Here is a 24,535-nt window from a genome sequence, read left to right as displayed (position 1 = left end):
GATGACGTCCGTGTGACATATTGCATCCCTATATTTTTGGGCGAATCCATTGCAACAATGCCTATCCTTGTCCGCAAAAGGACAATAATAGAACATGTTCTATCTTTTTTATGAAATGGTCATGCAGACATACGGAAACTGAATGCACACGTAGTCATTTTCGTTTTTTTTTTTTTTTGCGGACATATTAGAGTGAATGAAGTTCCGCATACCTGCCGCAAAAAAGACGGAAGCGACACGGAAAAATATGTTCGTGTGCATGAGCCCTGTGACTGTATTACACTGGCCAATATTTTGGCTGATAATTAATCGCTAACTAGTGCTCTCATGAACGCTCGTTAGCGATCATCTGGCAGTGTAATATGCCGCTGATTGTCCGATGCTTAAGTCACAATGTGCCAGCAGCGGATCGTGCTGTTTAATAGCGATCTGCCGCCAGCACACCATTGTACAGCATGGGGATGAGTGATGACATAGCGATCGCTCCTCCCCATGCTGCAGAGGAGATCATTGTATGAAATAGCAGCCGTCTCTCCGTCCGACAATCCTCTGCTGATCTGCTGGTGTAATTCAGGCTTTAGTTTTTCCAGGAAATAATCTATTTTATGCACATTTGCAGATAAAGTAACGACTTCAGAACTCTTCAGGGGATGCGCACATAAAAGTGAATGTGACCTCAAAGGAAATATTGCTTTGTCTGATATAAAAATCAGGATGGCCATTACCTGCTGTTCCACTGACGACTGCACACCTCCTGTTCCTACATGTAAGTAGTCCCTTTTGTTTGGTGCAGTCACACTGACTATACATTGAGTCCCTAGTAGAGAAATGTCATCAAATCCACAGCATCTACCGTCGTTAGGTCTGGGAATGGAAATACTCAGAGGGAGGTGGGATTTGTCCAAGCTTCTATGCTGATCTCTAGAAAAGTCACAGAGTGGGCGGGGCATGAGTATGGAAGTAGGCGTGGCCTTGAGTCCCAAAAGATATACCGTTATTTACATTGGAAGACTGGCGTCATTTACTGAAATCTACATCGGCTCCTATTGCTCTGGATAGTCCCTTAAACTAAAATTTTAAAGTGTCTTTTAAGCCTTGCCTTGAATAAGACTTAAGATGCAGCAAAAGAATACAAATTGTCACACCAATAGTCCATGTCGGACTGGCCGGATAGAAGTGCAAAAACCTGATACAAGTGAGTGCCAAAATCACAGCCCTGACCTGTAGTCCGTCAGATAGTCCGTCAGGTGTAAGAGTGGAATTAAAGGTATCCGGCACTAATACATTCCTATGGAAAAAAATGCCGGATCCGGCATTCAGGCAAGTGTTACGTTTTTTGGGCCGGAGATAAAACCGTAGCATGCTGCGGTATTATCTCCGTCCTGAACAGTCAAAAAGACTGAACTAAAAACATCCTGATGCATCCTGAACGGATTGCTCTACATTCAGAATGCATGGGGATAAAACTGATCAGTTCTTTTCTGGTATAGAGCCCCTAGGACGGAACTCAGTGCCGGAAAAGAAAAACGTGTGAAAGTACCCTGTTACATGGCAAATTTAATGTTGTTGAAGAATGTATGGTACAGTTTCTGGATTGTATATCGAGGAATGTTTGACTGCCAATCCACTGATAAAGAAACCCATTTATCAACTCTATATTTACACCCGATGGGTTTATTAACCACTTAAGGACCACAGGTTTATACCCCTAGTGACCAGGCCCTTTTTTACAAATCGGCACTCCACAACTTTAACGGTTTATTGCTCGGTCATGCAACTTACCACCCAAATTAATTTTACCTCCTTTTCTTCTCACTAATAGAGCTTTCATTTGGTGGTATTTCATTGCTGCTGACATTTTTACTTTTTTTGTTATTAATCGAAATAGAATTTTTCACTTTTGGTTGTAAAATTTTTCAAATAAAACTACTAATTTTTTCTCTAAATTTATTCTTCTACATGTCTTTGATAAAAAAAATGCAATAAGTGTATATTTATTGGTTTGCGCAAAAGTTATAGCGTTTACAAACTATGGTACAAAAATGTGAATTTCCGCATTTTGAAGCAGCTCTGACTTTCTGAGCACCTGTCATGTTTCCTGAGGTTCTACAATGGCCAGACAGTAGAAACATCCCACAAATGACCCCATTTTGGAAAGAAGACACCCCAAGGTATTTCGTGAGGGGCATGGCGAGTTCCTAGAATTTTTTTTTTTTTGGCACAAGTTAGCGGAAAATGATGTATTTTTTTTTTTTTCGTACAAAGTCTCATATTCCACTAACTTGTGACAAAAAATAAAAACTTCCATGAGCTCACTATGGCCATAACGAAATACCTTGGGGTGTCTTCTTTCCAAAATGGGGTCACTTGTGGGGTATTTATACAGCCCTGGCATTTTAGGGGCCCTAAAACTTGAGAAGTAGTTTGAAATCCAAATGTGTAAAAAATGCCCTGCGAAATCCTAAAGGTGCTCTTTGGAATGTGGGCCCCTTTGCGCACCTAGGCTGCAAAAAAAGGGTCACACATGTGGTATCTCCGTACTCAGGATAAGTTGGGCAATGTGTTTTGGGGTGTCATTTTACATATACCCATGCTGGGTGAGAGAAATATCTCTCTAAAAGACAACTTTTCCCATTTTTTTATACAAAGTTGTCATTTGACAGAGATATTTATCTCACCCAGCATGGGTATATGTAAAAAGACACCCCAAAACACATTGCCCTACTTCTCCTGAGTACGGCGATACCACATGTGTGACACTTTTTTGCAGCCTAGGTGGGCAAAGGGGCCCAAATTCCTTTTAGGAGGGCATTTTTAGACATTTGGATTCCAGACTTCTTCTCACGCTTTAGGGCCCCTACAATGCCAGGGCAGTATAAATACCCCACATGTGACCCCATTTTGGAAAGAAGACGCCCCATGGTATTCCATGAGGGGCATGGCGAGTTCATAGAAGATATTTTTTTTTGGCACAAGTTAGCGGAAATTGATTTTTTTTTGTTTTTTCTCACAAAGTCTCCCTTTCCGCTAACTTGGGACAAAAATTTCAATCTTTCATGGACTCAATATGCCCCTCATCGAATACCTTGGGGTGTCTTCTTTCCAAAATGGGGTCATTTGTGGGGTGTTTGTACTGCCCTGGCATTTGAGGGTCTCCGCAATCATTACATGTATGGCCAGCATTAGGAGTTTCTGCTATTCTCCTTATATTGAGCATACGGGTAATGAGATTTTTTTTTTCCGTTCAGCCTCTGGGCTGAAAGAAAAAATGAATGGCACAGATTTCTTCATTCGCATCGATCAATGTGGATGAAAAAATCTCTGCCAAAAAAAAGGAGGGGAAAGGCATCTGCCAGGACATAGGAGCTCCGCCCAACATCCATACCCACTTAGCCCGTATGCCCTGGCAAACCCGATTTCTCCATTCACATCAATCGATGTGGATGAATAAATCATTGCCGGGATTTTTATTTTTTTTAATAAAAAATGTTTGCCAAATCATATGAACACCGCGCCCCTCAGCTCATAAGCCTCGGCAAACGTATCTTTTTTTACTGCAGAGGAGAAATCTCGTCTTGCAGCGCCGCATACACCGACTTTGTGTAATCTGACAGCAGCGCAATGCTTCTGTCAGAATGCACATCAGCTAGTCGATCGCTTGGTCCACCTAGAAGGTAAAAAAAAAAAAAAAACAGGCCGCAACGCAATAAATTTATTAACATTAACTTTTTATAACATTTGAACAGAACATTAACTTTTATAAACTTTTGAAACAGAACATTAACTTATTTTCTTACCTTTTTTTTTTTTTTTTTTACCTTTAGAGGACAATCCTCTCCTTCCCCATGGGACAATGTGCAAAGCGCAAATCGCCCAGAGATGTGGCGAAGTACATTATGCACTTTGTCCCAGGTGAAAGGAGAGGTTTGTGGCAGCTCTGCGTGAAAGGACCCTAAGACCCCTGTGTGCCTGTCCTGTGTCACGCGATCCCTACACTAATAGTGTACCTGTGTGTGGAACTTTCAGAAACACTCCCCTATGCATAGGGCAGGGTGGTCAGGACAGTCAGGACAAAAAACGGTGGTGTCACGCCTTATTCCACCCCTGCTACAGACACGACATCTTTTTCTTGGGGAACGTTGAGTTGGGGTACCAGGATAGACAGACGGGAAGTGTCTGCCATGTAGCCGGCTCACTACATCAGGGACTTGGGGCACGGACCCTCCTGGATACAGGAGGTTTGCGATGATCTCCTCCTGGAATTTTAGGAAGGATCCTGTTCTCCCAGCCTTACTGTAGAAAACAAAACAATTATATACAGCCAATTGAATCAAATATACAGACACCTTCTTATACCAGAGTCTGGTGCGTCGGGAAACTAAATAAGGAGCCAACATCTGGTCATTGAAGTCCACCCCTCCTATGTGAAGGTTATAGTCGTGGACAGAGAGGGGTTTCACAATGACTCCAGTTGCCTTTTCAATTTGGACAGTCGTGTCTGCGTGAATGGTGGACAGAAGGTAAACGTCCCTCTTGTCCCTCCACTTCACCGCGAGCAGTTCTTGGTCACACAAGTCAGCCCTCTCCCCCCGTGCAAGTCGGGTACTAACGAGGCGTTGGGGGAAGCCCCGGCGACTAGGTCGCGCGGTGCCACAGCATTGAATTCCGACTAGATGTAAGTGCCGAAAGAGGGCCACGCTTGAGTAAAAATTGTCCACGTATAAGTGGTACCCCTTGTGGAGTAAGGGTGACACCAAGTCCCAGACATTCTTGCCACTGCTCCCCAGGTAGTCAGGACATCCGACCGGCTCCAGTTTTGAGTCTTTTCCCTCATAGACCCTAAAACGATATGTATAGCCTGTGGCCCTTTCACAGAGCTTATACAGTTTGACCCCATACCGGGCGCGCTTGCTGGGGATGTACTGTTTTATGCCAAGGCGCCCGGTAAAATGTACTAGGGACTCGTCTATGCAGATGTTTTGATTAGGGGTATACGCATCTGCAAATCTGGATGACAAATGGTCTATGAGGGGCCGAATTTTGTGGAGCCGGTCATAAGCAGGGTGGCCTCTTGGATGACAGGTGTTATTGTCAGCGAAATGCATAAAGCACATGATGACCTCAAAACGTGCCCTGGACATTGCAGCAGAGAACATGGGCATGTAATGTATTGGGCCTTTAGACCAATATGACCGCAATACATTTTTTTTTTGTTAGACCCCAAAAAAAAATTAACTAGGAAACTGTGACTGGTTTCCACCGGTAAGGCTGGGCATAGAAGCTTTCCGGATTGGCGGTAATAAACTGTGTGGCGTAGCGGTTGGTTTCTGCCACAACTAGGTCATAGAGATCCGCGGTGAAGAACAGCTAAAAAAACTGAAGGGCCGATCCTAAATGAGCCGTCTCCACGCGAACTCCAGACTGGGTGGTGAAAGGGGGCAATACGGGTGCGGCGGAAGCAGGGGAGTGCCAATTAGGATTTGCCAGCACCTCTGGGAGACTAAGGGCTCTACGGGCCTGTGAACGTGGTGGCTGCGACGGGGGAGTTACTGCATGTGCCACCGTACAAGCTTGAACTGCCCTTCTGGTGCTCGCCACTTTACCAGGGAATACGGCAGTGCTGGTAGAAGGTCCAGGATGTGCTGCGCTGCTGGTGTATGCCGCACCATAAAAAAGATTAGCGCTAGCACCACTCTGCTGCAAATGAGGCTCATCATGCAGGGTATGCAGAACCCTGACATGGGATCGGGTACGCCTGACCGTAGCAGGGACCTCTACCCCGTCATCTTCGCTAGCTGGTTAGAGTGCCACTGCTGTCTACAGGTTCATATTCTGAACAACTGGATTCAGCGGGTGAGGCGTCCCCATCGCTTTCATCCATCACGGCCAGAATCCTGTAGGCCTCTTCAGCGGAATACCCCTTGTTTGACATTTTGGGTTCACTAAATTTAGGGGGCATTCCTCTGAGACTACCCAGGAAAAAGAGCAAACCTACCTAGTAAAAAGGAGTGCTTGCGAAGTAAAGCTGCGATCGCTAATAAAGATCCAAAAAGCTCAAAAGTGATCTTTATAGCGCTGCAGCGATTTTACCGTGTTTTTGCAGTGATCAGAAAAAAAAAAATTCTGTCACAGCGGTGGGGCGGACTAAACGCAAGTGTGCGCACAAGTTCAGGCCTGATCGGGCGAACACTGCGTTTTTTGTAGAGCCTAAGGTGACCCATAGATCTGAATGCGATCAGTCTTGATCACTTACAGATACTATATAGTACTAGTGCTGATTAGCGACAGCGATGACGCTAATCAGCGACTAATCAGTGACTGCGGTGCGGTGGGCTGGGCACTAACTACCTAGCAAGTAGCTAACTACCTGGCGGTGATGAAGGACCCTTACAGGGGGGTGGACAAGAGGGTGGACAAGGGGGTGATCAGGGAGTCTAATATGGGTGATCAGGTGCTAAATAAGGGGTTAATAAATGACAGGGTAATGTGTAATGTGTAGTGTGGTGATTTGGTGCTACTTACAGAGCTGCCTGTATCTTCTGGTGGTCGATCCAAGCAAAAGGGACCACCAGAGGAGCAGGTAGCAGGTATATCAAAATAGCGTCTGACATACCTCTTTGATTGGTCATTTCAAAAATACACAGCCTGCCAGCCAATGATCGCGGCCGGCAGGCTGCAGATGAACTTGTGAACTGCGCGATCCTGTGAACGCGTGCTCCTGTGAGCGCGCGTTCACAGGAAATCTCGGCTCACGCGAGATGACGCCGATCGGCGTTAGTGTGACCTTGCAGCGCCGCCGCAATCACGCCATTCGGCGTTAGCGAGACGGGAGGTGGTTAATGCTCGGTCCACTTGTATTTTGAAGGGACTATACAGAATTCTGAGTTGCCTATAATACAAATGCTTTACCTTTTGGTTTAGTTTCTTCATCAATACTTACCTGTCATTATGCGTTTGGAATTATTGGGGACCTGGTGACTTGGCCTATCTATAGGTATAGACCAGCACAGAGGAGTCCATGGTTAGAAGTGATATCTTACATGTATATTATATTTCGCCAGGATAGGACATTTTGCTCTGTTTTTTAATCCGGTGTGCTATTCACTGTTAACCTTGTCTAAACATATAAATATGTGCTATTGACAATATGCGCTGAAGCTATTTCAAGTCCTGGCACATCTCTCACACACGCAAGACATACAGTACAGACCAAAAGTTTGGACACACCTTCTCATTCAAAGAGTTTTCTTTATTTTCATGACTATGAAGGCATCAAAACTATGAATTAACACATGTGGAATTATATACATAACAAACAAGTGTGAAACAACTGAAAATATGTCATATTCTAGGTTCTTCAAAGTAGCCACCTTTTGCTTTGATTACTGCTTTGCACACTCTTGGCATTCTCTTGATGAGCTTCAAGAGGTAGTCCCCTGAAATGGTCTTCCAACAGTCTTGAAGGAGTTCCCAGAGATGCTTAGCACTTGTTGGCCCTTTTGCCTTCACTCTGCGGTCCAGCTCACCCCAAACCATCTCGATTGGGTTCAGGTCCGGTGACTGTGGAGGCCAGGTCATCTGGCGCAGCACCCCATCACTCTCCTTCATGGTCAAATAGCCCTTACTTTCAAAGTTTTCCCAATTTTTCGGCTGACTGACCGACCTTCATTTCTTAAAGTAATGATGGCCACTCGTTTTTCTTTACTTAGCTGCTTTTTTCTTGCCATAATACAAATTCTAACAGTCTATTCAGTAGGACTATCAGCTGTGTATCCACCTGACTTCTCAACGCCACTGATGGTCCCAACCCCATTTATAAGGCAAGAAATCCCACTTATTAAACCTGACAGGGCACACCTGTGAAGTGAAGACCATTTCAGGTGACTACCTCTTGAAGCTCATCAAGAGAATGCCAAGAGTGTGCAAAGCAGTAATCAAAGCAAAAGGTGGCTACTTTGAAGAACCTAGAATATGACATATTTTCAGTTGTTTCACACTTGTTTGTTATGTAGATAATTCCACATGTGTTAATTCATAGTTTTGATGCCTTCAGTGTGAATCTACAATTTTCATAGTCATGAAAATAAAGAAAACTCTTTAAATGAGAAGGTGTGTCCAAACTTTTGCTCTGTACTGTATGTACTAAGTGAAGTTTGTTCATTCTAAGTACGAGTCCTGGCGCAGGCTCAGTAGTAGTACGTCATGTCGCAGGGAAACACTGAGTCCCGGCGCATCCCTCTGGTGCGCAGGACATGCGCACTGAGGGGGATGAAGTGTATGTAGGCTAAGTCCCGGCGCATCCTTTGATGCGCGGGACAAGCGTGTGGAATGTGATCGCACTGGGAAATTTCTAAGTTCTGGCGCAGCCTCCGTGCGGACTTAAGTCTATCCAGTGAGGTAAGTTAGTGCGCATCGATTTTCGGCGCAGCACATGACCCTGTACACTCCCCTAAAGAGAGGGATTGGTAGAGTTAAGAGTTGTAATTGGAGAAACCTCCAGGTAACCTACACCCACTTTAATGACACTTTCAATTCTCGTTGGGGCATTGGTCTGTCGATCATATCACAAAGGTCACTTATACCCCATCTGTGGCGTTCCGCTCTCAATGCTGCTCAAACCCCTGATGAAGCCAGATCAACTGGTGAAACATATTGGGGGTCAGACTTAGGTTTTAGTTGCTGATCTCTTACTTCTACATATACACGCATGTTTATATCTAGTGGATAGTGTGTGCACCATAATCAGAGTGGTGGTGTGGGGTAGTGCACTCCCAGCCATCCTCTAGAAGCAACGTAGTACAATCACGCAGATACGTGGCACCAATAATGAGTATCAGCTAGTTTTAACCCACAATATTTTTGCTCCCTTATAATAGTTTAATAGATTTGTTTATACTATTTTAATCCAAATATTAAAAGTTATATTTTAATATCTGGGACAAGAGAGGATATCAGCTTGTAGCTATTTGATTGTTCAGACTGGTACAGAGGACCCTGCCCGCAAGAGCTTACAATCTATACATACATACTGTAGGAAGGCGCAAGGGTCCGTTATTGACGGAAGGTATGTGTCACTGAGATTCCTGGCCTCAGTGAGGTAAGAGCCTGTAATTTCATGTGTCAGCAGGAGCTAGTGCTGGCTGACATGGTTTTGGAATTTAGTATGGCTGTAGAGCCGATCCGGGTTGGCTCTTACTGGGAGCAGCCAAAGTGCAGGGTGGGTGGCTTCTCCCCACGTTCCAGGCGGGGTCTTGGTTTGGGCTCTAAAACACAGGCAGCACTGTCAGGTGGTGGGAATTTACTCCTCTCTGACAGTGAAGCTCTGTCAGTCTCTGTGTTGGGACCTGGGAGTTTGGGCCTGGGTAAAGGCCTGCTACTGTACCTTGTTGGCGTGAGAGCAGGTGGATTCTGCTATGTCCAAGGACTTCTGCATTGCTGCATGGTGTGAACAAACAGCAGACTCAAGGTGACTGTTTTCCTTGAAACTGACTTTTTTTTTGCTTATCCTTATGTGCAAATAAACACTGAACTGTTTAAGTTAAAGACGTTGTTGTTGCCTCTATACTTGCAGCGTACTCAAGTTGTGTGTAATAGGTGTTTCTGGCTGATGTAGTGCAATAGACACTACCCTGGTACGGCTGACTCTCTGCAAGGGCAGGTGATGATAGAAAGTTCGTGACGCCAGTGCTAATTAAACGGTGGCACGCCGTTTGCTGATAGCAGGAATAAATGAGGAACCACGTGATGTTAAAACAGAACTCCAACTTTAGTAGTTTTCATATAGAGACATTTACGGAAGCGCAGTTCCTTTGCATACAGTTGATTTCTCAATACGGTCGATGCAGGCAATACAGATTTGAGCAAGGTGAATTCAGAGTGTGAAACACAGGACTTGCAGTACAGGAGCTTGCACTCTATTTCTGACTGATCCTGGGACATAGAAAATCTTCTCCAAGGCCCATTACCTTAATTCTGGCGTATATCCTTGGTTTTCTCTTTATAAAGTACCTCCTCTGTTATTTTGAGTACCTCTTGCTTTTCTGCGCTTTGCCTCTGGCTCTCTCAACTTCCTCAGACTCTAGAAACTTCTGAACTGTGGTCTAGACTGCCTTTTGCTTCCCTGTCTGGGCCTTATATAAACTAGGGCTCTCTAGCTCCCTCTAGTGACTAGAAGCTGGAATGACACCCCTAGCAGGCCTGTACATGCAAGTTTCACAGTAACAGGGAAATACATGCATTACATTACATGACATTTTATAAAACTGACATATACCAACTTCCCCATAAATAAGGAGGGACGACAGCACACCAAGTGACACTTTTGTAGTGACGGGCATTACAGTCCCCGTACACTACATACCCCACTGCTTTAAGCTGAGTACGACCTCGTACTCCATCAGGGCTCGCCCAACTGGAATCTCTACCTGAAACATAAAAATAGAGACATGCAGGCATACATACATGTGATTCATCTGCATTTACATTCATATCAGGTCCAATTGGCAAAGGTGAAGGATAGTGACAAGGGGCGTCGTTCTCTTCTCTCAGGATAGTGAATGGAACGGGGGCGCTGACCTGGCACAGCGTAACATTATAACCAGGATAGTCCATGACAATGAAGAAGTCCATAATAGAACAGTAAAATGGATAAAACAGTAGAACAACGGAACAACCCAGGAGTTTCCTGTGGGTGTATCACAGGCAAGGGCTCACGTGGAGGAGTCCATTCTTGCGCACAAATGTCAAGTAAGGTATTGCCCGTGGCAACTGTTTGGGAGGAGACACCACCAGAATAATCAAAGTCTCCTAAACGGACTGGCGGGCGTCCCCTGGTCATCCGGGTAGACCTTCTCAACACAGGGGTCTCCTCTTCCCTTAGCAACGAGGTAGAAGAGAGAGGAGCAACAGGAGGGTCTCCATCAGTGAGACCTTGGTCAGGAACAACAGGAACAACAGGAACAACAGGAACAACAGGAACAACATCCACTAGAGGGGGAACTGGATCCGGGGCATCTTGAACCGGCTCTTCTGGAGGTGAAGCTACAGTAGGTGCCGGAGCAGGCACCAGCAAGTTCAACCAAGGTGTCAGAAGCCAATGCATCGGATCAGCGTCATACCTCAGATTACTAACAGCCTGCATAGGATCCTCGGGCTGTATTGCTGACTCTGACACAGGATATTCAGATCCAGAACTCTCGGCACTAGGTTCTGGTGTCAGGCAGAGCTTCAACCGGTTTCGGTGTACAATTTGGGATCCCTTGTCTTCCCGGGTGATCTCATAAGTGTGAGTTCCAACATTTGGGATTGCAGTGACAACATAAGGACTTCGCTCCCATTTACTGTCCAATTTACTGGTACGGCGGTTATTCTTTAACCATACCACGGCCCCTATGGTCAAGGGTTCGGCATGGGCTGCCTGATCATAGTCTCTCTGCTGTCGGTCTCTAGCAAAGTCCATACGTTCCTGAACAATGGCTTTGGCTGCATCCAATCGCCTTTGGTGCTCAGCAACCCAGTCGGTGTTAGGTAATGGGTTAATGCAATCAGGTACGTGTATGTCCAATGAATGATCAGCAGGCAATGTCCCTTGGCGCCCAAACATCAAGTAAAAAGGGGTATACCCGGTGGAACAATGTATGGTATGATTGTATGTGAACATGAGCTGTGGCAACAGACTGGGCCAATCTCCTCTGTTTTCAGGAGGCACGGCCCTCAGCATCTCTATCAAGGTCTGATTCATTTTTTCACATAATCCGTTACCTTGAGGATGGTAGGCCGTTGTCCGGATCTTCTTACAGTTGTGTAAGCGGCACAGTTCATGGAACAGATGGGACTCAAAAGCAGGTCCTTGGTCGGTGAGGATCTTTTCTGGACATCCATAGGGCAGGAGGAAGTGCTTCCAGAACATTTCGGCTGTTGTCTTGGCTGTCTGGTCTCTCACAGGCACTGCTACAACAAACTTAGTGAAATGGTCAATAATAGTCATGGCATAAGCATACCCTGAGCGACTAGGCTCCAGTTTCACATGGTCGATGGCGACAAGTTCAAGAGGACGGGTACTTACAATGGGTCTCAGTGGTGCCCTCTGATCATGGTGCTCACTCCGTTTCAAGGCACAGGCTACACACTCTCAACGCCACTTCTCCATGTCTTCTCTCATGCCCACCCAGTAAAACCGCTGGCGGATAGTAGCCTCAGTCTTTTGGACCCCAAAGTGACCGGATTGATTGTGGTACATCTCCAATACCATACCTGCATCTCGTCGGGGTATGAGAATCTGGTGCACTCTCTCGTTGGACACTGGGTCTAGGCTTCTCCGTAGCAATAGGCCCTTTTGTATGAAGAGTTGATGGCGCTGTCTCCACAGTTTGATGAGCTCAGGATCTGCACTCTTACGCCGAATCCTCTCAGGGGCTCTGCCACTAGTAATGAAGTCCAACAACTCACCCAGCACTCTACTTTCAGACTGTAGTTTCACCCACCTTTCTTCTTTAGGTTCAGGCCTACTGGAGGGTGAAGGAACTGCAGCTCTGTTATTGGTAGCTCGAGCCTGATCCTGTTGAGCAAATTTGTTATAGAAAGCCGGCATCTCTACATCTTCCCAAGCATCTCGCACATCATCAGGAGCTGTCTCTGTGGGAAGCCTGGATAAAGCATCAGCATTATCATTAGTACGTCCAGCACGATACTTTACAGAGAAATTATAGTTGGCAAGGCGAGAGGCCCATCTCTGCTCCAAGGCCCCCAATCTAGCTGTATTTAGATGTGCCAGAGGGTTATTGTCAGTGAATGCAATGAACGGGGTGGCGGCTAGATAATCCTTGAATTTTTCTGTCACCGCCCACACTAATGCCAGGAACTCTAGTTTGAAGGAACTATAATTCTGGTCATTTTTCTCAGCTCCTTTCAGGGAGCGGCTTGCATATGCTATCACTCTCTCTTTTCCCTCTTGGATTTGGGCTAACACAGCTCCCAGGCCTCGCTTGCTAGCATCGGTATAAAGATGGAAAGGCTTGCTATAATCTGGGTAACCTAACACAGGAGGCTCGGTCAGTTTCTTTTTTAGCAATTGGAACGCTATCTCTCTTTCCTCATTCCACTCAATGGGCACAGGAGTTCTAGGACTCTTTTTGGGTTGCCCCCTCAAGAGTTCCTGGATAGGATCAGCTATTTGAGCAAAATGGGGGATAAAACGTCTATAGTAGCCGGCAAAACCAAGGAAACTCCTCACCTCTTTGACGGTAGTAGGAACCGGCCAATTACGGACAGCTGCTAATTTATCAGGGTCAGGTTGCACTCCCTCTCCGCTTACCACATGCCTCAGGTATCTTACTGCAGGTTTGAGCAGGTGACACTTGGATGGCTTTACCTTCAAGCCATATTTGATAAGGATTTCAAATACTTCTGCCAAATGTTTCAGATGGTCTTCATATGTTTTTGAGTACACAATGACATCATCTAGATACAGCAGCACTGTTTCGAAGTTTTTGTGACCCAAACACCGCTCCATTAGTCTCTGGAAAGTTCCTGGGGCATTACATAGCCCGAACGGCATACAATTGAATTCGAACAGGCCCATGGGAGTAGTGAAAGCAGTCTTTTCCCTATCTGCAGGAGCCATGGGTACTTGCCAGTAGCCACTGGTCAAGTCCAATGTGGAGAAATAGGCAGAGGAGCCCAGAGCAGTTAGTGACTCCTCAATGCGGGGCAGTGGGTATGCATCTTTGTGGGTTATTTGATTAATTTTCCTATAATCCACACAGAAACGGATACCACCGTCCTTCTTCTTTACAAGGACCAGGGGTGCAGCCCACGGACTACGGCTGTCCCGGATTACATTAGAGTCTTTCATCTCTTGGATCATTTCCTTTACAGTCTGATATGAAGTAGGCGGTAAAGGTCTGTATCTCTCCTTGATAGGAGGATGAGAGCCAGTAGGTATGGTGTGTTGTATGGCACTCACCTCTCCATAATCAGTGGCATGCTTACTGAAGGCCTGGTGGTGCTCCTTGACAAGCTGAAGAATCCCTTCTTGTTGATGTTGGGGGGTAGTCTCGTCCCCTACATGGAGCTCTTCCCACCAGGGCACTTGTGGCTGGGTCACCGGCGAACGTCCGCTGACTGCAGCTGGCAGCTTTTCTGTCACTGGAAGACGAATGATGTCTTGGAAGGACACCTGGGACTGCTGAGCAACAGGGTAATGCTTAGTAAGCGCAACAGGATGATCACTCAGGTTAATCAGACGGGCAGGTACTTTACCTTGGGAGACGTTCACCAGGCACTTGGCAGCTCTCACATAAGGGTAGTTCTCCATCTGGATTGGTTCCACCAGTGCTGGATAATCTCAGCCTTGGACTCCCAGGACAGCACGACACCATAAGAGAGTTTGAGAATTAGGAGGCAAAGTCACAGGCTTAATATCACGAATCTTGGCAGTACAAATTTCTCCTTTCCCATTAGCAAACCTCTGCTGGGCACTTAACACAGTAATAGTCTTCTGAATCACCCTCTTGGTTGCAGAGGAAGCAGTGGGTAAAGTCTGGTGTAATACGGCCAGTATTTCCGAATAACAGTTTTTGAAGACATTGGTGCCTAGAATGACAGGATGTCCTCCTCTGTCGCCGGCCTGCACTACTATCACCCCCTGTTGTGGTAAGGTTACTTCTCCCACCTGCAGGGTGGGTTCCCAGTATCCGTGAATCTTTACTGGTTTGCCATTGCTGGCGATAATCTCCACCCAGGATTCAGGCGGCTGGGTCAACCGGTTGGTGTCCCAGAACTTTTCAAATGCAGGCAGCTGAATAGTAGTGACTTGAGACCCAGTATCTAATAGGGCTTCAAAGGGGACCCCGTTGATCTCTATATTGATTTTAGGATGGGATCCTACATACCGTGGCATCCAATTTGGATCCTCTGGACCTAGTGTTCTACCTCCCGAGGGGTGGTCCTCAGCCTCAGGGGTTGCCCGTTTAACTGCCAGCACGTGGATTCTGTGTGTCCCAGCTTTTTGCAGTATGTACACACGGGCCGCTTACGGCCTTTATTGCGCCTCCCAGGATCCCTGGGGTGAGTCTCTTGGTAAGGAGGTGGGAACGGCCTAGGAGGTGACAGGAACTCTTCCTCTGACATTATGGGTTTTTCCCATTCCTCTATCTTCCTGCACACTCTCTCTAGACTTTTGGTGAGGTGATTTACTTGCTCTGTCAGCATTGCGATAGTATCGGTAGCTGAAGCTTGAACAGCTTGACCGGCCTGAGCTTGGTTAGTGATAAGCGGTTTTGGCCTGCAGGCTGATGACTCAGTTGGGGTGTTTAACTCTGTAGATACTGCTGACCCCAGAATTTTTATAGCCAGTTTTTTAAAGTCCAGAAAGGCACTGTTAGGGTGCTGGGCGGACAGCATCTTTAATTGGGTCCTTGTTTGCTCACTAGACACCCCGGTTATAAATTGTTCCCTTATGGTCTGGTCCCGGTTATCAGCCTCTTTGGGATCTATCTGAATTACAGCCCCTAAAGCCTCCTGAAGTGATAGGGCATAGTCACGGAGGGACTCACCGGACTTCTGTTTCTTGCCAAAGAAGTGCATCTTTATCTCTGAGGCAGTCCTAGTTTCAAAAGTGGCTCTGAGGCGGGTGAATATCTGTTCTAGAGTACTCCGCTCAGTAGCAGGCCAGGATAACACTTCTCTGCGGGCAGCTCCCTCCAGTTGTGCCAGCAGGATTTCCATTTGCTGGTCGGCATTTATAGGGTACAATCGAAATAGTGCCAGCAACTTTTCTTTAAAGTCCCTTAAAGTATGGGTCTCCCCCCTGTAGCGAGGGAACCATGGGGCCCCGAAATAATAAGGCATGGTAAAGGGCATCATGCTGGGGGCTGTAGGATGATTAGGAGCCGCAAACTCTCCCGGGGCCGGCTGCTCAGGCACTCCTGGCTCTGACATGGTAATTTATTGAGAGGTGTCCGCTGGCGACTAAAGGGGCCGGAACACTCCCCTTCCCTCCGGTTACAAGTGCTTACCGGTATCGTCGGGCTTGCGCAGGCCAAGTCTCGCGAGATCCCGGACGTCCTGAGCACCCGATGACGTAGAAGAAGCAGGGCCGCGGCGGTGCGATGATGAAGAGGGGCGGGACTCTCTGTGTCTTTGCAAGGATCCGCCCACGAAGGTCCTCAGTGGCGCGGGAAACTTCACTCCAGGCAGCCGGTGGCCATCTTTAGCAAAACGCTGTCCATTCACTGACAGCAAGCAGGATTGTAAAAAGTCCACAAAACCACACTCCAATGTGGCGATTTTCTTCCTCTGGGTAGCGCAACACTGCACAGCGCTTTTTGGAGATTTTAGGTACACTTTGGGTATGATTTTCAGTCCACAAAGTCCACTTTAAATAAACAGGAAATTTTTCACTTTGGTCACAGGGCAACTGTATAAGGCACAAAGTTCACGCTTCTTGCACTATAAAGCGTGCGGATCCTGTTCGTGACGCCAAAAGAGAGGTGCAGCGTACTCAAGTTGTGTGTAATAGGTGTTTCTGGGTGATGTAGTGCAATAGACACTAACCTGGTACGGCTGACTCTCTGCAAGGGCAGGTGATGATAGAAAGTTCGTGACGCCAGTGCCAATTAAACGGTGGCACGCCGTTTGCTGATAGCAGGAATAAATGAGGAACCACGTGATGTTAAAACAGAACTCCAACTTTAGTAGTTTTCATATAGAGACATTTACGGAAGCGCAGTTCCTTTGCATACAGTTGATTTCTCAATACGGTCGATGCAGGCAATACAGATTTGAGCAAGGTGAATTCAGAGTGTGAAACACAGGACTTGCAGTACAGGAGCTTGCACTCTATTTCTGACTGATCCTGGGACATAGAAAATCTTCTCCAAGGCCCATTACCTTAATTCTGGCGTATATCCTTGGTTTTCTCTTTATAAAGTACCTCCTCTGTTATTTTGAGTACCTCTTGCTTTTCTGCGCTTTGCCTCTGGCTCTCTCAACTTCCTCAGACTCTAGAAACTTCTGAACTGTGGTCTAGACTGCCTTTTGCTTCCCTGTCTGGGCCTTATATAAACTAGGGCTCTCTAGCTCCCTCTAGTGACTAGAAGCTGGAATGACACCCCTAGCAGGCCTGTACATGCAAGTTTCACAGTAACAGGGAAATACATGCATTACATTACATGACATTTTATAAAACTGACATATACCAACTTCCCCATAAATAAGGAGGGACGACAGCACACCAAGTGACACTTTTGTAGTGACGGGCATTACAGTCCCCGTACACTACATACTGCGTCCGCAAGCCTGTCTACCAGAGCAAATCCCCACAATACACACATATAGGGTGAATACAGTATTCATAATAGCTTACGTACCCCACAACACCCACCATAGATATCCAACCCCCCTTTATTTGTTCAAGTTCTGAGAGGATCAGTCCCTGCCGTTTATTTCATTAGTAATATCCTATTTCTAAAAGGACACGGATGTGTGCTGTCCGTATTTTCTGCAGACGGCGCACGTACCCCTTGATTTTAATGTGTCTCTTCACACATTAGTGGTTTTTCACTCACCCATCCATTGAAGTCTATGGTTCTGTGAAAATCACGGACACAACATGGATGGCATCTGTGCTTGGTCCATTTTTCACTGATTGGAGAAGCTCTGGAAATTCATTTTCAGCTGAGCATTGTCTTTGCAGGGCCAGTTTTAGACCAAGTGTGGCCCTGGGCAAAATTCAAAGTGGGGCCCCAAATCCTGAATAATTGGACTAGCAGTCTGACAGAACCTTGTAGGCACGGACTGCGGTTGCAACAACAGCAGCTGAGTGTAGAATGCCACATTATATCTCTTTAGCCTTTGCACTGTAAGGCGTTGTTCATACCTCAGTTATTTGGTCAGTTTTAGTGATGAGTGAGCATGCTCGGCCGAATACCAGTTCGGCTCGAGCATCGCTATGCTCGGCACATGGCGGTACTCGGCCGAGTACCACATGTTCTCGAGCGCCATGCTCGAGTCTCCTCCCCGCACGTTTCGCGGCCATTATATCACATAAAAGAGGGCCTCATTCACATTGAGTTGTGGCCTGCAGGTGAGCTGACCCTGTAAAAGATTTTAGGTTTAGGCCTGCAGGTGAGCTGACCCTGAAAAAGATTTGAATTGCGGGCCTGCAGGTGAGCGGACCCTGTAAAAAATTAGATGTGAGGGCCTGCTGGTGAGCGGACCCTCAAAAAAATTAGATGTTAGGGCCTGCTGGTGAGCGGACCCTCTAAAAAATTTGATGTGAGGGCCTGCTGGTGAGCGGACCCTCTAAAAAATTAGATGTGAGGTCCTGCTGGTGAGTGGACCCTCTAAAAAAATAGATGTGAGGGGCCTGCTGGTGAGCGGACCCTCTAAAAAATTATATTCGAAGGCCATATATGCAAAGGCATTATATGTAACGAATGCATGTTGATATGACGGAAGAGGAGAAGGAGGATGAGAAAATTAAGATTCAACCATATACCCTTGTTTGTGGTGGAAGGGATGCATGGGAATACAGTCCATTAACTACATTTATGGTCAGGGCTAGGACAACGTCGGCGTACGCAGAGAAACCTGCCCTGAACATAGTGGCTGAATTGTGCCGGAAGCCACGGGCGCGGGTACACCAGTGAGGAAAAGGGGGCATACCTGATGGAAACCTGAGAAAAAGGGCGGGAGGGAGGGGCGTGAGGCTCGGGCGCCTGGCTGAACAGAGGGAAGGTGACTAAATAGCCAGATGCCCCTCCCACAAATGCAGGCTGGTAACAGCCTTACAATTTATGGTCAGGGCTAGGACAACGTCGGCGTACGCAGAGAAACCTGCCCTGAACATAGTGGCTGAATTGTGCCGGAAGCCACGGGCGCGGGTACACCAGTGAGGAAAAGGGGGCAAAAAACAACAGGTAGGTACAACACTTTTATTTACAAATTACAAAGCCAGAGAACGAAAGGCATGAGATATCTCGGTTTGAGGATTGGGTATATACCTGGTAAAGCAGGAGGATCGCCACCGCCCCATGGACCGGATGACGTGAGCCGGCACCTGATGACGGGAAGCAGCGGAGGCTGCCCCTATACGAAATGAGTGCCCTGAAATTACCTTGGGGTCATAGCCTAAACCCTGGGCGAGGGCACGGATATAAGCGATGAATTGCGAGGTGCTGAGAGGCTTGCCTGCATGCGGCAAGAGTGGACTGTCGGGCAATGAATCTCGGATGAGTGCTGTCAGTTGATGCAGCACTTGAACTGGGCACCAATTGTTCAAGGTCGGGTAGAACTTGATTTCAGAGGGAGGACCCGTCTGATTGGTTTTGGTGGAGGGTAGAAGCAGAGTGTAATGGCCCTGGCCCCATGACAGATGTTGCTTCAGAGGATGGTTTTTACGATTTGGACCGGCCAGAACCTCTCCGGGCCGGAGGAACCCATAAAAAGCGAGATACATAGCCGCTTTCAGAATCAGGCTAGTGGAGGGCCCAAAAGGATTACCATCCAATGACGAGGAGAGATCCCTGAACAATTGGCTGGATACTGGCTGCCTATGGCTCACGGATCCCTTCCCTTCCTTTTGCATGCCCCGAAGAGTGGCTTTAATAGCTTGGATGGAAAAGTAGGACCTGTGATGAGGATTGGCCAGCATAGCGTGATATTGAAGTCCGGCCAAATAAAGTCTGATGGTATCATACGACAGAAAGAGATGCGAGTGACAATAGGCCAGGAAGGCCATGATGTAGGAGATCTCGGAGTGTTGACCCCTCGGATGATTCCTGGAGAATTTATCAAACGCCCTTAGGCCAGCCTGATAATTCCTCGCCGTATTACGTGACAACGATTTGGCGACCAGGCCCTTGGCCTCCTCTAAGAGCGAATCTAAACCAGAATGAGGGTGCGGAATTGGGGCATCGGGGTGCCTGACCGATCCGCGTCGCGCATTTCCTGAAAGAAAATTGCAAAATTAGCACGGGAAAGCGCGTCCGCAGCCCTATTCTGTTCGCCTGAGATGTGTACGCAGCGCATGTGAAAATTGTGGTGGAGGGATAACCACACTAACTTGCGTAATAACGCCATGATCCTGAGGGACTGGGCCCTGCCCTTGTTGACGATGTCCACCAAGGTCTGGCTATCCGTAACGAACGTCACGGAAGAGTTAGACCAGAGGTGACCCCAGGCCTGAGCAGCCGCCACTATGGGATACAGTTCCAAAAGGGGGGAAGATTTTAGAGCTGCAGAGTCCGAGGCTAATTCTGGCGGCCATCCGGCAGCCAGCCAATGAGATCTGAAAATGGCAGCGAACCCGGAGGAACCGGCGGCGTCGGAGAAAACCATGGGGGAAGAGGAATCCCACTGCGGAACGAACAAGGAAATGCCATTCCAGTTAGCGAGAAAACTGCTCCACATGTCGAGATCTGCAATGGCCTGGCTGTCCAAATGGACGACAGAATCATGTTCCGGGGCCGAGGGCAGGAGACATAGCAACCTGGAAAGGAAGGCCCTGCCTTGAGGCATGATTCTGGTGGCGAAATTAAGCATCCCCAGCAAGGATTGGAGCTCCGCCCTGGTCAGCGAGTGAGACTGGACTGCCCGGGAGATGGCTGAGCGAATCCTGAGCAACTTCTCGCTGGGGAGGCTAGCTTCCATTCTAACGGTATCTAGAATAATGCCCAGGAAGGTGACTGTAGTGGCCGGACCCTCAGTCTTGGCCGTGGCCACGGGGACCTGGAGTCGGGAAAAAATATCCAGAAGTGAATGGGGAATGGAAGGGACCTGACTGGGCCTTTCAATGAGGAGAAAATCGTCCAAGTAGTGAACGACCATGGATAAGCCACCGTGATGGTTGAGAATCCAGTGCAGGGCTTTAGCAAGCTGTTCAAAAAGCCAAGGGCTGCTCTTGGAACCAAAAGTAAGCCGGTTGGCAAAATAAAATTTACCTGCCCACTGGATGCCGTAGTACTTCCAAAGCTGCGGGTGTATTGGAAGCAGCTTAAAAGCATCGGCAATATCTACCTTGGCCAACCAAGCCCCGACACCTGCTTGAAGAATGTACTGGATGGCCTCGTCAACTGAGGAATATTGCATGGAATATTCCTCAGACGGAATGAGTGAATTAAGACTGGGGATGGAGGACATATGAGGCGCGGAGAGATCATAAATGAGACGTTTTTTTATTTGAAGATGACTTCGTGACCAGGCCGATAGGGTTGATGCGCCACGACTGGAATGGGATCTGAAGGAAAGGACCAATGATGAACCCTTTGTCGACCTCTGCCTGAATGAGAGTGGTCACCGCCTCAGGGTCACTGGAGGCGGATAGCAGATTGGGGCCCAACCAGCAGCCCTGAGGGGGCGTGATAATGCCGGTGTGAAACCCCTCTCTGCACCCATCCAATAAGAAGGCGACAAAGGAACGATCTGGGTGGTCCTGCAGGAGTGCAGCCAGTAACTCCAAGTTGAGGTCGGCTAGTCAGGAGTCCCTGGCTGACTTCCTGGGACAGGAAGGACGATGGTGGGCCCGAAAACAAAGGGAGCAGATATGCAGTGCCCGGCACGCATTGAAAGCACAGCCCTTGGCATTAAAATTATTGCACACCTGGCTACTGCCAAGGTACACAATGGGCCTACCCAGTTTATCTAATGATGAGGAAGACCTGGTGGACCCGGACGGACCTGGAATGGGCGCTGACTGAGGATCTTGCACTGGATTAGGGCACCATTCCGTGGAATGAAAGATGGACTGGCAGATGGCACACAGGGGAGCCTTCAGACCTGCGAAGTGCCGGCAGAATAACTCCATGTCCAAGTCTGCCCAGTTGGACATGAACTGAAATTGATTCAGGGCTGCGGCGGCTTTGGCAGAAAACGAACGATGATAATCGTAAAATGCCGAGCCGCCGTACTTGTGCCCCAAATCCATAATCCGGTACAAGTAAGTATCTAATTCTTCCCTGCGATTGGGATGGGCGGAGCATATTACATCCCTGTAGAGGCTGAAGGCCAGGACGAACTCGGAAACCGACAACTTCCTATTTAACCGAGCATCCTTGGCCTTCAACACCACGGAAACCTCTCCGCAATTAATCACCCGGTTTTCGGAGATATCCTGGGAGGCAATCAAAATGGATGCTAAATTAACGTCCCTGCCTGCCAAGATATCCTTCTTAATATGCTCCGGAACGAAATGGGAAGGAGCAATTTGGGGGGTGGCAGAAGGCCTACCTGCAACGTCCGAAGGAATGGCAGGAATGACTGCCGAACCTGGATATTGCGGTGAGGCTTCTGGTCTGGATTCTAAAACCGCGACCCTATTCTGAATGTCCGTGACTGAGCTAACGAGTCCGGTGATGGATGACTGGATCTGAGCTAGAGCCAGCCGGATGGAGTCGCTATTGGACTGCTCAGCTGTCGGACCTGGAGTGGTCATCAGGAGCCGGTATAATTCGGCCTTGAGGGCAGTCGCGGGATGCCGGATCCCCCTGCGATTGAGTTCGGCGATTAACTTTGGCACAGTCCAGCTCCTTAGAGATGTGTTGCTATAATGCCCCGAGACGGATGATCCTGGCATGGAGAGGTTGTCCTCCATATCGGACATGTGAGACATGATGAACTGGGAAAAGAAGGGGAACTTAAGTCTACCGGAAAACGAAAAAGAAGCACAGATGGAAGTGGTAGTAGCGGCTGAAAGAAAGTGAGAGACTGAAGCGTGTAAATGTGACCAACAAAAGAACCTACCTGACGGAATGTGAACGGATTTGGAAAGACGACTTCCAAAACCCCGATCGATTAAGTGGAAACTAATAAAAAGAACGGACTTGAGTATCAAACTGACAGTTAACCCTACCCCAGTGACCGTCTCTGAGCTGACTTACCTGGAATTGCCTCGAAATTCCTAGATGAAAACGAAGGAGAGAAGGAAAAATAACAACTGCCCAATCTAAAGGAAGGAACAACCGTCATCAGAATAGATGTAAAACCCTAAGAAAATGCAGACAAAACCTGGCCGATCCAGGAACATTGACATCCTGGGCGATCCAGGAACATTGACATCCTGGCCGATCCAAGAACATTGACATCCTGGGCGATCCAGGAACATTGACAACCTGGCCGATCCAGGAACATTGACAACCTGGCCGATCCAGAAACATTGACATCCTGGCCGATCCAGGAACATTGACAACCTGGGCGATCCAGGAACATTGACATCCTGGCCGATCCAGAAACATTGACAACCTGGGCGATCCAGGAACATTGACAACCTGGGCGATCCAGGAACATTGACAACCTGGGCGATCCAGGAACATTGACAACCTGGGCGATCCAGGAACATTGACAACCTGGGCGATCCAGGAACATTGACAACCTGGGCGATCCAGGAACATTGACAACCTGGGCGATCCAGGAACATTGAGAACCTGGGCGATCCAGGAACATTGACAACCTGGGCGATCCAGGAACATTGACAACCTGGGCGATCCAGGAACATTGACAACCTGGGCGATGCAGGAACATTGACAACCTGGGCGATCCAGGAACATTGACAACCTGGGCGATCCAGGAACGCTGACAACTTGGGCGATCCAGGAACACTGACAACCTGGGCGATCCAGGAACACTGACAACTTGGGCGATCCAGGAACACTGACAACCTGGGCGATCCAGGAACATTGAAAATATGGGTGAACCAAGGACCCTGGAAAACGAAAAGACCATGGGACAGAAGTAGATTGAGACGACAAAACCTGCTGTCACAAAACAGTAAATTGAAAACATCCCTTGCACCTAAACCGCAAATTCTGGTATTATGATGCTGCCCTTTTTTTTTTTTGTTTTTGTACAGCCTAAGTATAGCTGCTCTGAGTTTAAATGGGCATGTATATTAAGGGCTGATTTTTATTTTTTATACCGCAGATGAACTGTTGTGGGTTGTGGAGCACTAATGAAGCTGCGCTCCCCCTGAGACACAGGAATACTGCCTGCATCATAAAACCACAATTGAGAACGCCTCCTGAGCTGGAAGCCCTATTAGCATAACTGGATTCCAGGTAAGATTTAGGAATCAGACCATGCTGAACGAGCGTGTTTATAAAACTCATCCTGAGCCGGCATGTGACCGGCAGATCGCAGAAGCTAAGATGCCGCTCCCCCCAACCCAGCCGCCCGCAGTTCTGAGAGCGGAACATACTGGGGGAGAGCGGCATCACAACCTCGCACCCAGGGCTGGAGACCAGGACGGGCGTGAGGCACAGCTGGAACGGAGCCGGCTGAGCCCCGATTACCTGGCAGGCTGGCGTGTAGCGATGCGGACGTCGGCGGCACGTGACCCAGAATACCGGAAGTAAAGACCCTGGTCGGAGGAAGGAGCGCGATACGCTGATGATGCGTGAGGCTCGGGCGCCTGGCTGAACAGAGGGAAGGTGACTAAATAGCCAGACGCCCCTCCCACAAATCCAGGCTGGTAATAGCCTTACAGTTAAAAACAACACATGTAAAGTGCCTTTATGTTCATCACCTTTCCTCTTGTGGAGTC

The 24,535-nt window shown here is 47.8% G+C and overlaps 1 protein-coding gene across 1 annotated transcript in view; it reads left to right on the top strand.

The window, feature by feature from the left end:
* The first annotated feature begins 669 nt into the window (after positions 1–669).
* Positions 670–24,535, top strand: part of LOC120992452 (phospholipase A2 inhibitor subunit gamma B-like) — a 48,967-nt gene continuing 25,101 nt past the window's right edge. The window contains exon 1 of the mRNA XM_040421447.1: positions 670–766. Coding sequence (XP_040277381.1) covers positions 715–766 — 52 coding nt within the window. The 5' untranslated portion in view covers positions 670–714. The remainder of the gene's footprint in view (positions 767–24,535) is intronic.

This window comes from Bufo bufo, chromosome 1 (assembly GCF_905171765.1).
Source record: "Bufo bufo chromosome 1, aBufBuf1.1, whole genome shotgun sequence".
NCBI lineage: Eukaryota > Metazoa > Chordata > Amphibia > Anura > Bufonidae > Bufo > Bufo bufo.
The sequence above is the reverse complement of the archived record's forward strand: the minus strand, read 5'-3'. Positions and strand labels throughout refer to the sequence as shown.